The following is an 18,068-nucleotide window of genomic DNA, read 5'->3' on the forward strand; positions in this document are numbered from 1 at the left end:
TCCTGAGTGTGTGTGTGTGTGTGAAAATGTGTGGGGATTTGGTAGGGGCAGCTGTGCAGATGTCAGAGGCGTTGATCAACCAGCCAACATCTGTGTTGCCTCCACACCATGTCGCAGGAACACTGGCTGACACACGACAGCATTACTGACATGGAGGGAACCTCAGCTCTTCATGACTGCAGTGAAATATATTTGTAATTCTAAATCATGAATAAAATAATTCTACCAAACAATTTGTACGGTTTACAACATCTTCTATCCTTAGCACCTAGATTCAGATAAGATAATACTAAAAACGTTTTCTTTTCATTACACCGCTTTATTGAAGACGTGATTCTGATGGTCAATTAGGGCATTCTACGGCATTCAGCAGACCGCTGCTATGAGTTACAGGCCGTTGCTATTCACAGCTTCTTGTGTGGAAACAATGTGTGAAAAAGTAGATTGACTTTGTAGCTGACTCTGCTGTGATCATCCAGTTTAGGGGACCAACGTAGTGGAACAATTTAACATATTCTTAACTACAGTCATGGTATTTGATAGTTTAGTGAATCTTTTTACAATCAATGACTTAAGTCTAAAAGGCCTGAAGACGCTGACATCAGCAGAAGCTTGGCATCTTTCCTAAAGAGGCTCTGGCAGACCTTTACTACACCCGTTTAAACTTTGACGGTCTTTTTGCTTTCAGCCTGCTCTTCCAGAGGTGAGGTCAGGTGTCACACTAATAAAACTACTGCGGCCACAAAATAACTGATTGGTTGCTTTGGCTTTATGTTTGGGACCAGTGTCCTGCTGCATTCTTCTAAAATTGTATGAAAATCAGGGCTAATGCAGTCCTTCAGTGTCAACCCAGTATGATTGTGAACACCCTAAAAAAAGAACACTCAAGAATAAAAGCCATCTTTAGAAACCCTATGGTCACTGTTTGCTTTCAAATCCAATCGGCTGGATTATAGAGGAAAATAAAGGCAGAAATGTCACGTACCTGTGGCCTGCACTTGAGGATGCACTTTCAAAGCTCTGTTCTTTCAACAGATCAGGAGCACACTGTGCGCTGTCACTGGCCAAGTACATTGGCTAGTATAAAAAAAAGGAGCACCACTTAACACTAGAATTCAACTTCCAGGATGCAGCAAGAGCCCTTTGAGATGCCTCATCTTGTTTTCAAGAGGCTCCTGACAATAAATTACATTTACAAAATAATCTATACAGAAACAGTGCATGAGCAAGATAAATGGTTAAAAATACACGGCAGAAGACACAGATAAACAATAACAACAACAGTCAGGGCTCGTCTTTTTAGCAGAAAACTGAGCAAATTCCTTACAGTCTTCATACAGTTTCACGGATTTCTTGGTGCACTGTGTTACACAGTGTAGCTGAAGGCATTCATCATAACCACATAAATAAAATTCCCCCCGAGCTTATTGTGACGGATTAAGTGGTCGGCCTATAATATTACAAACACCCCGTCGGTCACTCTTTAATGTGATTCTTTCAGTTGCTCTCGCTGCTTTTTCTATAAAAGGCTGAAATTGCTTTTGGCTAAAAAAAAAACATATACCCAGTAGAAATAAAAGTGACCAGAGCAGCTATATGCAGCTAAGATTCAGAGTCACAGTCTTGCAGTTAGCAAGTGACTGTAGTGGGCCTGCAGAGTTCTGGTTTCCCTTTTAAGGGAGGCATCCTTCATATTGAGCAGGTTTATGTTTGGAATAACTTGCTCTGTCCTGCAGAGAGACTGCGCTCCACATTCTCCATGAGCTCAGACGATAAAGTCACATGGCAACTGCAAAGAAAAGACACCTTTCAAACATCTCCGCCTTTCTTCTCTTGGTTTATTTCTTTAGCTTTGCTGTACTTCATGTTTTAATGTTGTTCTTTCTATAATGGAGCTTCTTTGTTGATTGGGGACAGCCGTGCTTTCATGCAGCTTGAAAGGACAATTCAACTGGCCTGTGTGCATCAATGAGTGATGGCAAAAATGAGATGTGATATGTTTGGTCTCTGAAGAACAAGCCAGCAAATAAGCCAATTAGATAAACAACAATTTTGATGTGGTTTTATGGGGGTTATGTCCTGACTTCCTGGACACATGCGACACCACAGCGTGTCGTTTTTACACTTGAGTTTTGTATAGTTTAAACAAATGAGATATAACATCATTAATATGTGATATTTAAATGTGCCTGTAGGTGGATTTCTTTTTTAAATCTTTGGACAGAGCCAGGCTAGCCGAGCCAGGCTAGCCATTTCCCACTAGACCAGTCTTTATGCTAAGCTAAGCTAATCAGCTGCAGCTTCATATTTACTGCAGAAACATTAGCTGTGTCATTTGTCTCATCTAACTCGGCCAAAATGTCCAACTATGTATACTTCCTTAACTAAATAACATGGAATACAACCACACACACACACACCAAACATCTGATTGTGCACGTGTGTACGTTTGTTTGACACGCAACGCACCAGTGTGCAGTCTCTCCCCATGCTATTTAATTAAAAGAGATATAGGACATCTTTGCCCTCCGTCCCTTCACACTCGGTAAAGATATTTCACTGCTGAGTGTGGAATCTCGTGCAGCAGATGTGTAAGTGAGGACGATGGAGTACATCTGTCCACATACAGCACATGTTATCTTATCCCCTCGGCGCTGATAGGCGCCTTGACACCGGTCTCACAAAATTAATTCTGAGCAACGTGGAGCACTGCTCCGTGACAGCTGTGATAAGAGGTCTGCGGCGAACGTGCCTTTTATGGCAAACTGAATGTGCAAGGGAAAGGGAGTGAAGGGAAATCAAACTTAAGGGAGGGAAGCGAACAAAAGATTGAGGCAGGAAGAGTGAAATGAGATAAACAAAAGTGAGTGTGAATGACAGCGGACAATAAAAAAAATGTATTAAATGCCATTAATACATTTTCCATACACTTCATACTGGGGCGCTTAAAATTTCCTCCACCGACAAAAGTGGAAATGGAGCAGAGCAGACGGTCTGTAATCCGTTTCCCACTGAGCCTCAATTTCATCATGTTTTCATATAATAAGAAAGAATGTTGGACACCAGAATCTCTCAACACACCCCTGGCTATTGACTGACTTAATATAAAATAACATGTTGTGATAAAAACAACACAGCTAAGTATCTCTATCATCAGTCTCTCGGGATGACCACTTGTAATGGATAATTGGTGGGATGAGTATTCCACTGATTCACTCCCTCTGGGACAGTAAAAAGCTGGTAGACGAATATCTTCTCAAGTGTGTCTATTTCTGTTCAGTCCGACATCTTCAACTAATGTACAACACTCTATAACAGAGGAAAGTGATATTGGTTTGAAACAATTAGGAATGATTATTAATACATGATCCATTTGTCACTCATTCTGTCTGCTTTGTTCTGAGAAAGGACTTTACTGAGCATGTCTCGTCCTACAATGGGTCTGCACAGTTTTTCTGTTTCTATTGAATGTCCTGGTCAACACAGAAACACCCGTGGCAATGACTACATGTTAGTGCCTGTAGTGAACACAAGGGTCTGTTTAAAATGCTCAAACAGAGGTTCGGATCATTTCTGAGACTATTACAGGTGGCGAGACAGAAAAACAACACGGTGAAGATAAAATGGGAGAAATAAAATGCAATACTAACCTCTGGCATCAAAGAACTCCTCATCAGAGCTTTCAACTGATTCTTGAGCAATGTTCTGCAGACACCAACGAGCGGCGCTGTGCTTTCGTGATGATCCTGTGGGTCAGAAGAGGAAAACAAAATCTGCTTTTAGAACTGAAAGGAAGACAGCGGGGCCGTGCCATTAATCACACAACTGGAGGACAGGCCACTCAAACATATTTATATCATTGAAAAGCAAAGCGTCAATGCCCCAGGGGGGGATGGATGGCCTTTCGAGTGCCACAGCAGATGAAAAAACCCAAATGGACTTTCCTTTGTGCAGTTTCATAGCACACAAGTGTCTCAGGGAATTTAGAGCACTTTCCATTTGTTGACAATATTTACTCTCAAGTACCCCAGATATAAAAGCATTGCAAACAACAGAGGAGAGCAATTTATTTCTCAAAACTCTTCGAAGCAGAAAGTGAGTGTAACACAGTCGGGTGAAAGTGACAAATCCTGCTCTGCCGAGGTTGGTATTAATTTACAAGATTAATTAGGAGTTGCAGGAGCCTTTTCTCTGAGTGTTATTCTGCTAAACTGTGTCAGGGTTAAAATGCCTTCCAAGAGCAACTAAACATTGGGCAGTATTTTTGCTCTTTCAATGCAATTGATGTTTTCGTGCTCTTTGGGACAGCGACTTTAAGAAGCCTCGAGTACCTCTTAGTATTGTTGCACTCTGATGATGTAATGAACCACGTTTCCCTTCTGGCCCAGTGTCACAAATCATGAAACTCCATTTTCCCAAAGTCTGGGTCCATTGCATCCTTCCTGACTTTACACCACGGACACAATGTGGCAATTTGTCAAATGTTTCACTATTAAAGCATTCACACAAGATATTACATCATATAAATCATAGTTATTCACCCATGTTTAATAAAAAGGCCCAAATGGCACTGTTAAATTCACTAAATTGAGGTGCTTTCAAATGATATAATAGTTCAACTATTCATTCTAACGTATACTGTACCTGTATGCATACAACAGAAGGCCGTTTTGCTTATTACATTGTATGCATACAATTATTTACTCTGTGCTGGATATGAGGTTTCCCTCCAGGGATATTAAACAGTTTCCACCCATCACTTTGGCAATTCACACAGTACACAACCCAGTTCAAGCGCCTCTTCATCCCCTGCATTTCGAAATGGTGTCGGTAAGAAACTCGTCCCTGGGGGTTTTTGCGATAAATGGTCATCTCTCCAGCAACGTTGCAATAGGGTATCATTTTCAAGAGAAAATGTCCATTTTATGTGCGGTGGTAGTGCAATGACATTTCTATTAGAAATCAAAATTATTGATCCATTCCTACTGCTTCACGAAAAACACACCAATGTATTATTTCTGTTTGTACATTTCTCACACACACCAACCGTTATGACTCCCAAATGTAAAATGCTCCGTAAAAAGCCTCTTTATCATTTTCCATTAGCGTCAAGAAACCATGAAGAATCTTAAGAGAGCAGTATTTAAAGAAAGTACCCTGAAACTGCTTTCTAAGCACTTTAATCCAGGACAATTAGTCAATATGTCAACCAAGTTAGGGATAAACTGAAGCTCTCTCTCTCTTTTACTTTTGACTTAGCGGAAGATCTGCCCGTCAGCAAAATTGTTCTCCGGGATCCATGAACCTCCAAGCAAAGCCTTTAACCCTGTCAACTTGGAGGATTAGTTCAGTCCTTGTGCGGAGAATTTAATGTGCATCAACATGCAGACCAACAGCGGCACAGATACATTTGTGTCGACTAAACACGAGAACTTTTGGCCAGATTCTCTGCTCTCACAGTGAAATAAGTCATTACGGCACACAACATCAAGATGATCATTATCTTCCAGAGAGCACTTCTCTCTTTGAAATTGGAAATATGCCCCCCCCCCCACTTAAACAGGAGCTATAAACTGTATGCCTCGGCCAACCGGTCAAGTTACAGTTTACATCCATGTCTGTCCAAAATATCATCACTTCATTATTTTATTATATTAGACATTTGTGACAAACTGTCCTAATTAGCGCGTCAATTCTTGAGTTATGGTTATTCTTGGCCCAAAACATGTTTTGTGAGATCACAGTGATCACCAAAGTCCAATCGGTTCATCCTTGAGTCCAAGTTGACGTTTGTGCCAAATCGGAAGAACTTTTCTCCAGGCACTCCGCCGACATTGTGTCACGAGAATGGACCAGACGGACAACACACAAACGTAATGCCTCTGGCCATTATAAAGGTGTAAAAATGTAAAGCTATTGTTTCACACTAATTCTGTTTTGCTGCTTAGTTTACATACTTGGACAAACAAGACAAGAGGTTCAATTTATGCTATTTTCGTTGCATTTTCGAGCAGTATGGTTCACTTTTACCATTGCAAGGGAACAAGGACGAACCAATGTCTGAATGTAACAAGCTTAGCTGAGGTTGCTGGGGTGCAAACTTCCCTCCTGGTTCCTACACAGTGGGGACAAACTACGCAGTGGACGTGCTTGTGAACGAGGCTTTTTATTTACATTACCTATAACCCCACAAAATAATGTAGTATAAAAGGGCACTAGTAAGCTAGTTAGTCGGACAAACCCAAACTTGTAGGCCTGCGTGGTTACAAATTCCTGCCTGTTGTTCAAGCATCTAATAATGGACCCTTCGCTCTCCACTGTGCATCCTTCTTGACTGTCTGAGGCTTTGAGAGAGTCGTGCTGAGGAGGCATATGGATGAGCAGAGGCCTTGCTGTGTGCCACGGTGTTCAGAGCTCCTGGACGAGGAGCTGATGGGGTGCACGGCATGAGCAAAAGGAAAGGTACAACTTTGAAAAGTAGAAACACTCCCGATTTAGCCACCCCAAGCCAGCCGCTGCCGTCTTGAGCTAATGCATCCACTGGTGGAACAGACACAGATGTGTTATGGATGTTTCCCCAGGAGCTGTGCGTGCGTGTTGAATGTCTTAAAACGTTTAAGAAGGCTAACTAAAACGTGTGTGGCTGAAGCCTCACACCGGAGCGCCTATCACCAAAGCGCTGCCTTTCCCACTGGGTAATAGAAATGATTGCTGTAACTCCCTGCAGAGCATTTCACGACACCATATCCCCACAGCTACTGAGTGAATGCTTGGAAGAACTACAGATTACGATCACACGACCAGCAGCAGTGCAAATCTGAGGAGACAATCCCGCTTGAAGCCAAGAATTATGAATCGGAACATTTTGTCAATAGTGGGAGCCGATGTCCCATCTATTCACGTCTACAAGTCGGCATGTTGTATGGGTTGGTGACAGGAGAGTGCTCCTTCATGTCTCTCAATCTCTATGAGAACAAGGCCCATGATTGTAGACAGTGTTGTGGAAATCAGCGTTCGTGTAATTCAATTGTAGTCTCAAGCAAATTAGAAGTGATTGGCTTAACGATGTTGTTTGATAATTAACAACATCACTTACAGAATTAAAACTCTTTGTGAGGAGGCTGAACCAGATCAGTGAAGTGTTTACAAACTGATCAAAATACTTTGAAATATTTCAAATAGTCACACTTACGATATAGTTATGTCAAAGCACTAATGTGTGTCGATGCATGGGACCAGAAGAGTCCACGGCCATGCTAGCAGCTCTGTGAGGCTGTACTATGCCACAGCGGTGCTTTGAGCTAAATGCTAACATCAGCATGCTGACATGCTCACAATGGCAATGCTAACATGATGGGAATGTCATTCGTTTTCAGGTATTTGTCAAAAGCAAAGTATTAAAGTACAAATAAGTATTTGACCCGATTTTGTCAGGTGTTTGTTTTTTCAGTCCTGAAATTGAAAGTCATTTTTTTTTTCAACCTCATACTTCTTATAGTTCTTTAGTCAACTAAAACATTTGATGTATTCGTCTTGTTTTGGCCATTGGTGACGCGTACTAAAACATGAGTTTTATGAGCTGGACTGTTTTTAATTTTAAAGAAACAATGGTACTGAAAAATGACTTAAAATGACAGTTGTGAAGGAATGTAAGTAATATATCCAGACATGACCATGTAGTGCAATATTCCTTAAACTTATATTTTTTATATTTTCTTTGAACAATGGACTTTGGCTGAAATTAGGCTTTTTATATGTTTGCCTTTTCATGCACTTTAGTATAATTACACGTCAAGACAGATGTAATGGATATTTCTCAGTCACAACAACCATTTATTTCATGCCTTTTCAACCCTAATTGAGTAACCATTAAAACAAATCTATACGACTCAATTTCTAGTTAACATGATGTGTTATGGAAATGTTTTGGGTGGTATTAACAGGTTAATATAGATTTTAAGTCTCAAGGAGATTAGCAAGCTGCATTTTATAAATTACATATTAGGATGTTCCAGGTTTCAGTGTCCCCTACCGAAAACAGCAAAGGGTGATTCAGCAGTTACTTTGATCAATTTGCTTTTGTCTGCAAAAATTAAAGCATGCAAAACCAAAACAGCTTGTCTTTTGAATCTAAATATGCAGCTTATGGAAACCAAGAAGAAGAGAGGAAGAGACTTTAATGTGAGAGAGGCCCGGCACTTCACTGGGCTGTGTTCAAAATCTGTTTGCAAGTATCTAAAAAGCTTTACTTCAGAGCAGCACAACACAAGGCTGCTTGTGACTAATCTATTTCCTCTTTCATCTCTTTCTTTCCATTATCCACTTCCAGCGGTGTTTACACAGCGGCCTGCAGCCGGTTGAAACGGTGGGCTGACAGCATCAATCACTGGAGCAGCTCCATTGCAATCACAGGTTATACACCGCTCTATCTGTCTATCGCATACAGGGATGAATCTGCAGCTTCACTACCAACACACGGCTGAAGTCCTACCCGTGTATGAGGAGGTAGTGCTGAGAGTCACAGGGACAAATGTTTGACTGTGACATAGTCCCTGAAAATGTTATTCGGTAAAAAAAAGGAGAATATCAGGCAAAGAGCTTTTTTGTCATATAATGTTGGTCTCTTATCAATTGAAAGCGAAAGCCTGCACTCAGGACTCGCCAGGTCCTTATGCTGGTCAGTAAACACCTCAAAACGATAGGCTTTTTAAACCGCCGTGTCTCGTTCCTGCTTGTTTTAAATACAAGGCTGCGTTCTTTCCCCTCTGCTCTTCTCCCTGTATACCAACAGCTGCACCTCCAGTCACCAGTCCGTCAAGCTCCTGAAGTTTGCGGATGACCTGCCCCTATCACCCTGTGTGACTCCCCCGACGACGCTGTGGAGTCCTTCCGCTTCCTGGGCTCCACCATAACCCACGACCTCAAGTGGGAGCCTAACATCAGCTCCATCACCAACAGGGCTCAGCAGAGGATGTACTTCCTGAGGCAGCTGAAGAAATTCAACCTGCCAAAGACAATGATGGTGCACTTCTACAGAGCCATCATTGAGTCCTCTGCTCCTCCATCACAGTCTGGTACGCTGCAGCCACAGCCAAGGACAAGGGCAGACTGCAGCGCATCATTCGCTCTGCTGAGAGGGTGATTGGCTGCAATCTGCCGTCCCTCCAGGACTTGTTCGCTTCAAGGACCCTGAAGCGAGCAAGAAAGATTGTAGCCGACCCCTCTCACCCTGGACATAAACAGTTCGAGCCCCTTCGAGGCTGCGGTACACTCCCCTGCACATCCCTTCTATGTTTCTATATTTAAAAACACTTGACACTTTTACATTACACTTACATTATACTTGTTTAAAGTTCTGTTATCTGTCTGTCTGTGCGCTATATTTTATATTTTAGTGTACATTTTAATATGTTTCTATTTTTTGCACTGTGTTGATTGTTTGATGTTACGCACTATCCACCAGGTCAAATTCCTTGTATGTGCAACATACTCTAGCAAATAAGCGGTTCTGATTCCGATACAGCATATTTGACATGTGGAGAATTTTGAGTTGTTTAAAGGCACCTTTGACGAAACAGAGTTAATTTGAGCTAAGCCACAGAAACTGCAAAAAGAAACTAGCGCCTGAGAGAGCTTTCACAAGTGATCATAATGACAATCAGAGTGAAATTGCTACTTTCAGTTTGTTTTCTATTTAGTCTGGTTTAGTTTCACAGTGCACAAATTGAAGTGGACTAATTAAAGAAATATTTGCTGAGGGGTGTCTACAAAGGAGCGACTTTGCCGGGAATGGCAGACTAATGTTGCTGTCAAAGGTTTTTCACTTTGACTCGGAACTGATCTCCTGTGCACACAAACCCCTTCTCCCCCAGTTTATCTGGATTTACTTTATAAACCAGTAACCAGTTTTGTGGACTTTATTTAGCATATTCTGTGTGGGTATATTACTGCGTACACAACTGCCCAAACAAACAGCACCAGAGTGTCATTAAAAAAGACTAAATGTTGGCTTATGAAAGCGCCCTTACCTAAAGAAACTTCCGCAGTCTAATATCACAAACAAAGGGAGGGAGGCAGATACTGAACAGCTGCTGTTAGAGGAATGTATATTATTTATATATATATATATATATAGCTTTCTGGGCAACAGTTATTGTATAGAATAGAATCTGTAGACAGTGTACCATATATTTGTTTTCGTGGGTGAAGGTGATAAGAAGGGTTTCTCGAAGGCCCATTTGATATCCAGCTAAACCTGTGGTGACCATTTGCTAAAGATGTGTCTGTATTTATGGATGAAAAAGCTAAGTCAAGCTATCTATTTTTTTAAGTAGATTTTAACATCCTTCATCCTGCATGGCTCACGTTACACAATATTAACACAGGGAGAAGATCTCTCTCTCTCTCTCTCTGAATCAGGTTATTCTCTTGAAATGCACCCTATAATTTATGACTATGTGGTATTTTCCATCGAGTGTAATTGCAGATACATAAGATTTACGGAAAATTCAATACAGACATGTTACCTGTATAGGGCTGTGATATAAGGGGACATTTTTCTGTTAAAGACGCTGTGAGGTTATGGATTGATGTTGAAAACCCCTGAAATATATATGCTTCATGTAAATGATGTATTCGCTAATTCAGTCATCATTGCGCTCTGTCACGTTTCGCTTTCATTGATACACAAAGTTTTCCACCTAAGCCAAACGTAAAAATACTGTTTGACGCTTCAACGTCTGTATGAGCTAAAAAACATCGACCCCCTCTACACTCAACAAACAATGCCAACTGTCTGTATATATACTGTATATATACAGTATATTGAGTCGATAGGAGTATATATACATTATATGCCAGTGGTGGGCCGTCAGGGCCAGCTAAGCCTTCTCTGCTGGCCTGAACAGAATCACAAAGTTATAGCTATTTTATAATGTCATGATTTTTCACAAATACACTACATGCATGATCATTTTTTTTCTCATTGCACAGCTCCTGTCTTCCTCTGTTGCTCTGCAGCTTGTTTTAAGTAGAGCTTTTATCCAATCAGATTTCACCTCTGTGTCTCTAGGTAAGAAGAGTGGCCCGATGCCCGCTAGGTAGACTTTGCAGATTAAAGTAAATGGGGACGATATTGTCATAGTGTTCAACCACTCAGATCTTTAGTTTGACATGTTGGGCGTATTCTTTGACGTGCCAGAGTATTCTCGGTAGCCTACAAGTACGTCAGCATTAACGTGCGGCGTGATTGGTCAGTGGGCTAGCTAGCAGAAGTTAGTAGTAATAGGAGTTCAAGTTGAAAGATATGTAAGAAGTTATGACATTGACATGACATTTTTAGCATCATTCTTGAGCAGCAACAGCAGCATTATTTAATTAACTCACTATTGTAGACTATACTATTTTTGTCACAGTTCTGCCACTGCTATCCTGTCACTCTATAATCAGCTCATTCAGTGCACCTGCTAGTCACACCCACCTCATCAGCTCATCACTCTCACCTGCTCACTCTGCTGCACCTACTATTTAGACCCCAGCCTCACACACACACACTCACTGCCGGATCGTTCTCCGCATTCATGCCAGACCTTCCAGCGTTTACCCTCCGACGGAGTTCCCAATGGGAATTTCCCATTACCGACCCTGCCTGTTTGGACTTCTCCGCCTTGCCTCTGCCCCGGTAAACCCCTCAGCCTTCTGTCCCCGACCACGAGATCCTGCCTCTGTTTCCTCCGAGTTCTGTCTGCCTTCTCCCTTGACGGCTTGGCGTTCCACCGTGTGGGATTCTACACCTGTGCATTTCCTAGACTGTTACCTGTTGTGTGTTCAGTTGGGAATAAAGCTTTGATTCCAACTATTCAGTGTGTCTGTCGTACTGCTTCTGGGTCCTTACCACACCCGTTACAATTCCAATGCCAACAACAAAAGTAAATAAATAAGCAAATGTATGAAATGAACATTATTCTTAGCAGATGACACAGCTGTTCCCCTTATTAGTATTAAACAACTCAATATACACACAATGAATTGCTGGTATTATCTGTCTTACTTGTATCGGTTTTATTGCATTTGAGACGACAGTTATAGGCATCTACTCGAGTAGAATGTAGCCTCGCTTTCAATCTGTTTCTTCTCTCTACCATGATATGTGTCTTACGCTGTACTGAGCAGGAGTCGGTGTGTGTGTGTGTGTGTGTCAGAGCAAAGCACGACTCCGCCACTCGTGCAAAGACACAGAAACAAAAAGAGAAGGTCTGCAACACTGCTTTTTTGTATCTCACCCCGTAACTTCTAAGGCACCGATGGCAGCGCCGTTAACTCCGGACCTTATCGATACTCTGGGTATTTACTGTTAAGTAGGCTAGTGTAGGAAATTTGGGTTTAGAACTGTGCTTTAAGAAATTATAATAGTGTTTAATAATTCATAATTAAGAAATCATAATTAGAAGTGTCTTGGAATACATAATTAGAAGATTCATAATTGTAGAAGTGTTTTAGGATTTGTAGTTTTAGAATTTGTAGTTAGAAGTGTATCTTAGTAGCACCTTTATATTTGCTTGTGAAACTTGTGAAGGTTTTTGCCAAAAGTTGCAAATCCTTATCTTTATATAGAATGTTTACCATAGAAGTGTTAAGCCATAAAATACAGTCATTGAATGTTTTAAACTGTAAAGAATAGTATGTTGGGAGTAAGGGACAGATAGATTTCTAGATAGGCAATTACAGGTCATACCCGTGCGAGGGTCCTGCGAGGAGGAGGAGCCAACTGGATTTAGCCAATAGGAACTACGGACACGAGGGGATGTTTTTTGAACTATGTAAGGCGGGGAAGAAAGAGAGTCCGGTCTCTTGCTCCTGTACCACTGAGTGGGTGGTAACGACTATTGGGGTGAGCAGGTCATATTCGGTGTAACTGTAAATGATGTACTCCACCATGCAATTGTTTTAGTATGAGAGGTATTAAATGCTTTGTTTATAATTGAAACCGGTTCTCTTTGTGTAAGAGGCTGGATTACATGCGGTTTCCACACAGTCTAGAGGTTCCATGAACCTAACACTAGGGCATCCCTAGCAACGGTCGAAGCTTCAAAGCATTCGGGTCAGCCTCAGAAGCAATCAGATAGAGCATATTATGTTTGTTTAGCTGGGAAGACTTGGTATTATGATATGATTGTATGTTACAAGATTCTGTGATCCCAATTAAAGTGTCCAAACCAATAGATTTATTTCAGCCAGAAATAAAACGTCCATATGTAGAGATATATATGCAAGATAAAAGCATTCCAGCTTTCAATGTGAAACTGCTTCATCGTGAGCTTGAAGAACGTCCTCATAAAGTGCTCGGGGTTTTGAGGATGATGAGCCCTCAGCGTTGAGGACGGCCTCATAGGATTGATTTTTGGTTCTTAATCGGTTTCCTCACAGAATTTGTCCTTGCCAGAGCTTTATCTCTTATTGCCCTCTCTCCTCTCCTCTCCAACCCAGATGGTCTGTAAGCTCAACAACTGCCAATCTCCTCATTTTGTAATTAGCCTTTCATATTCACTCTCTCTCAACTAACGGCACCCAAAAGATCTACCGGGTCACAGAGAGGAAGTGCAGGAGGGCTCTCTGATGATGCAAACCACTTCTGAATGAACACTGGACAATCCACAACATCAGAGTGCGATATCTACCACAACAAGAGGAAATCCAACGAGGTTTTTCTTCTGCGCATGGAGAAACGGGAGGAAATGAGAAGTGCCTCTGCCCCTCATCTTAAAATGCAACATGGCCAAGTATAGAGAGAACAATCCCATGGACCTGACTAGACGTGAAGGAAAAACACTGTGATTCTGTGTGTTTATGTCCTGCCACAGTGAACACCCTGTGGTTCACAGAAGGTAAACAATAAAGAAAAGTCTGCCTGGTCCTCTGTGAGCTGGAAATAGCTAAGTCATTAAACCTCATTTCTGCACAAAGGTAAAATCAATCTCTACAGCCAATGAGAGACTTCAGAGAGCTTGATCCCTCCTCAAAAATGAATCGTTCGCAAACACACCTTCCAGACATTATCATCCTGGATGCTATTTATCTGCAGTGCAGCTACGCAGATCAGCACTTGCATCGACTGTACATGGGCTGCTACACGCCTGCACACTCTCCCCTTCCGCCTATGCAACGATGACCACACATAGTACTGCATCTTCAGCCTGAGGATGACTGCATGTGAAGGGATTACATTATAAACTGCAGGCTCTCATGATTTTAAATGAGGTATACAGTACGCACTGGGTGAAGAGGCAACCACTTAACTGCAGCTGGCTGGTGAGGAGATCACAAACTAACTATAATCCCAACTTTAATTGTCGTACATTAAGCATTTGATTATGAATTTGGGAGGGTCAGGAAACAAGTTGGCCTGAAAGCTAGCATTGATGTTTTTCCGACTAATATAATATTTTTTATCTTCCAACAAGCAGAACATTCCCATTCATTTGGAGTGGTGTTTCTGGCCACCTGGTGAATGTGAGTCCAATATCCACTGCTCTTTTAGCTCTGTGAAAAATCATCTCGTTAGCTGCTAAATGCTCCACTTGGTGGTGTACACTTAGAAGTGTTTTTTCTTTTACTAAAAACAGCTCCCAAAATGACAATAACGGTAAACTTGCCTGTTGAAAAAACAATGGTTAACCTCGACAGTCTTATGCTCGACGGTCAATTTGTGATTGACAATTCAACTGGTTGCTCTCTGACAGGTGCTTCCAATTAATCACTAACGTAAATTAGCCGAAACCGGTAATGGTAATGACCTACCTAAAACATTTACTACAAACTAGTAGATTTTAAAGTTAACGTGTTTGTGATATAGTCCAGCATTAAAGAGCTGAGAGTGCGCCATCAAAAAGCCTATTTAGAGACTCTGAAAGCTTCCTCATAGCCAGAAATCTGTGATTCACTGAAGTAGAGATAGAAAAACACACTTTCTGCCTCACACTCTGTATTCAGACACCAGTGTGACGTCAAGACATTTGGCAGTGACAAACAACAAGTAGACTGGTGCCCGGCTCCAGGTGAGACGGTCCCCTGCCACCGCCTCGGCTCCCGACCTCAAATAGCAGTGGGCCAGCTGCTGTGTGCATCGTGATGAGCTGCTCCCCGACACAGGCCCGGTGTGCTTCCCCATGACAAGAGCCTATTAAATTGAAATTAGCACTGTTTTGTATGATCAAATAAAATAACAGAGGTCACGGGCTGAATGCATTAGCACAGGCCTCGGTAGAATTCAGAGAACATTGTGCGCTGCTTGTTGATCAGGCTGTCTGGAGACCTTTTGCCAGGACAACAACCCAACACACAACCAGCTGTTCTGGTATAATATATAAAGTCTTAAACACGTCTTAAACCGAGTGACTGAGCTGGATTTGAGGTATCACTGACAGCATCAAATAAAATGTTTTTTTTGCAGAAAATGTGCCAGCAGTCTATTCCCAAAACAACGTGGCAAACATGACAGATTCAACACTAAAATACTGCCAAACATTCAGGATCCACCTTCACAGAGACGGAGAGGGAAGCAGAGAGAAGAAGAGAGAGACTGTTCATCAGCATCCTTCTGCTCTATTTTTAGCTTGACGCTGAATCTCAGCAAAACAGCAGGGTAGGCTACCCATTTATTCTGTTTGGACAGCAAATGAAAAAATATACCACTCCGGACAGATCCAATTTCATCAAATATGACAAATACGAAATGCTCCGAGGTGCCATATCTCACACTGAGCGCGGAAATGGTTCATAACGTCTTAGGGCGGACAAACAGTAGGGATCAGTTAAGACTCTGGGAGGGAAGGATGACGAAGATGACTCAAAAATATGAAGAATTCTTAAAGAGATTTGGCAGCACAAGACCTATCTGGCTTCAGAACGCAGCTGGAACTGAGCATCTGCATTTCCCTATACAAAGTAAAATTAAACAAAAAAACAACATGTGTAAAATGGCTAATTGTCATCTTTGAATGTGTATTCAACAACATTAAGAGTCTGCAGCCATGCTAGCAGCCCTGTGAGGTTGTAGTGGTCATGGCGGTGCTTTGAGCTAAATGCTAACGCACGTTATTATGGTAAACTAATCAACAGAAAGGACTTCTGAGGCTGATGGGAATTAGTTTTGCAGCTATTTGGTCATAAACTGAAGTGTTGAATAAATTAAAATATTATCCAGATACTGACGCTAGATGAAACGTTAAAGGACCAGTGTGTAGGACTTAGTGGCATCTAGCGGTGACAATATCCCTCCACTAACCCCTCCCTTTCCAAGCATGTCGGCGGGCTACGGTGGCCTTCAAGTAACGCCAAAAAAAAAAACCCGCAAAAGGCTTCCTCTACAGCCAGTGTTTGGTTTGTCCATTCTGGGCTACTGTAGAAACATGGCGGTGCAACTAGCAGACGAAATTACAAGGATTCTTAGTTTCAGCTGATTATACACTAATAAAAACATCGTTAAAAGTCATTAACGTACATCATCTGGGAACCATGAATATTGTAGTTCACACTAATCCATCGAGAAATTGAACAGTATGAATCAAAAATACTGATCTAGTGGTGGTGCTACATTCAGGGAATCAAGGAAGACAAAAAACGTCATAGCAATCCAACCAATAGTTGTTGAGATACCTCAGCAAGGACCAAAGTGGTGAACCAATCAAGTGATTGAAGACAAAAATGGCTATGTTTGAGTCACACCTGCTTTGTTTTGAGGACTGACGCTTTACTCATCACAGCCCCCATAATTCCTGAACCCTCATTACTGCTCGAAATTATCTCAGTCAGTGAATCTGGGCACAGGGCCATCATTTCTGCAGAAGCTGAGAAAAGGCGCTGTAAACTGTAAAGACGGTTCATAAATGCTCGTTGCCATACTTTAATGATGAAAAAAATCGATACAGCACTCCTATATTATCCTTGCATTTCATTTCATCGTCCTTAACAGTGCAGATGTAGCTCCCATGTGAGTCAAGAGAGAATGTTTAAACTAGAATTAAGAAGTGTAGAATCCCTTGCAGCCCTCTTATAATTGAAAATGACAAAGATAAGATCTGCGTACATAAGTGAAAGTCTTGAAATTAGAAAAGTCCGCCCTGTCCATGTACATGTAGACTTTGAAGAACAATGATTCTACGGGAGCCGCTCTACTTCACAAGTTATGACGTGAGCTGAGGTCAAGCGATATTTAATGAAAACAGAAACGCCGCCTGCTTGAAACATGAATGCACTACCAATAAACCCATATACTTCCCATTGCTTTCACTCTGCCACCGGCCTGCTGGAGCATCGCAGGGTTCATGATTTCATAGAGCTGGGGCTGCGATGATGGAAAGGCCTCACAGTGTAGTTTCCATTAGCGAGGGAATTTTACGGTGAGGCTCACTGCAATATAATTAAGATTAACTGAAGAGGCCATCCAGTTGCAGCATTCAAAGAACCAAATTTGTATTGTGAGATCGGCTACTAAAAACCTGACTATTTGCTTGATTTTTTTTTAGAGTGGAACAAACTCTCGGTGACCTGAGAGGCTGCACCTCACATCTTCGAGTACAATTGACACAGATTTGGTACACACGAACAAACTCTTTACGAACAGCGACCCAAACATCTGTGCCTCGGTTTCAGAATGACAATGACCTTCAGCGTTTTAGGTCTGCATTTATTCCTTTTCCTATTTGTATCATTTACAAGGTCTTTTATTAACCATGTAACTGGCTTCTGCCTCATGTTGGATCTACTGTGCTGCCAGTCTTTCTTCAAATCCTCATACCTCTATTTCAAATTAGAAAACCATTGCACTCCTGTATAATTGTTGGCCTCAGAGTGATTTAAAAAGGGACGACTCGAGATGAATCCAGATACAGAAAATACATTGTCTAAATTGAAGGAGCCCAAGCGGGGATTGAAGGGGTTAATGCAGCCACTGATCTCTCAGCCTGCACTTCTTCTTGAAGACAGGCAAATATTTGATTCTATTTCAGAGACGATCCACTTTGTATGGCAGTGCACCCGCGTGTCTAGTGAGGATGTAGACAGCAATATTT

General features: G+C 41.7%; 1 protein-coding gene across 1 annotated transcript in view; it reads right to left on the reverse strand.

Moving 5' to 3' along the window:
• The window catches only part of pitpnm3 (PITPNM family member 3), a 72,895-nt gene extending 63,612 nt beyond the window's left edge, over positions 1 to 9,283 (reverse strand). The window contains exons 1-2 of the mRNA XM_076100663.1: positions 9,229 to 9,283; positions 3,651 to 3,746 (exon numbers count right to left, since the gene is read on the reverse strand). Of these exons, the coding sequence (XP_075956778.1) occupies positions 3,651 to 3,746; positions 9,229 to 9,283 (151 nt within the window). The remainder of the gene's footprint in view (positions 1 to 3,650; positions 3,747 to 9,228) is intronic.
• Between the last annotated feature and the right edge of the window lie 8,785 nt (positions 9,284 to 18,068).

The sequence above is a fragment of the Anarhichas minor genome, unplaced genomic scaffold, assembly GCF_050575085.1.
Source record: "Anarhichas minor isolate MPS153535 unplaced genomic scaffold, ASM5057508v1 ptg000026l, whole genome shotgun sequence".
Taxonomy (NCBI): Eukaryota; Metazoa; Chordata; class Actinopteri; order Perciformes; family Anarhichadidae; genus Anarhichas; species Anarhichas minor.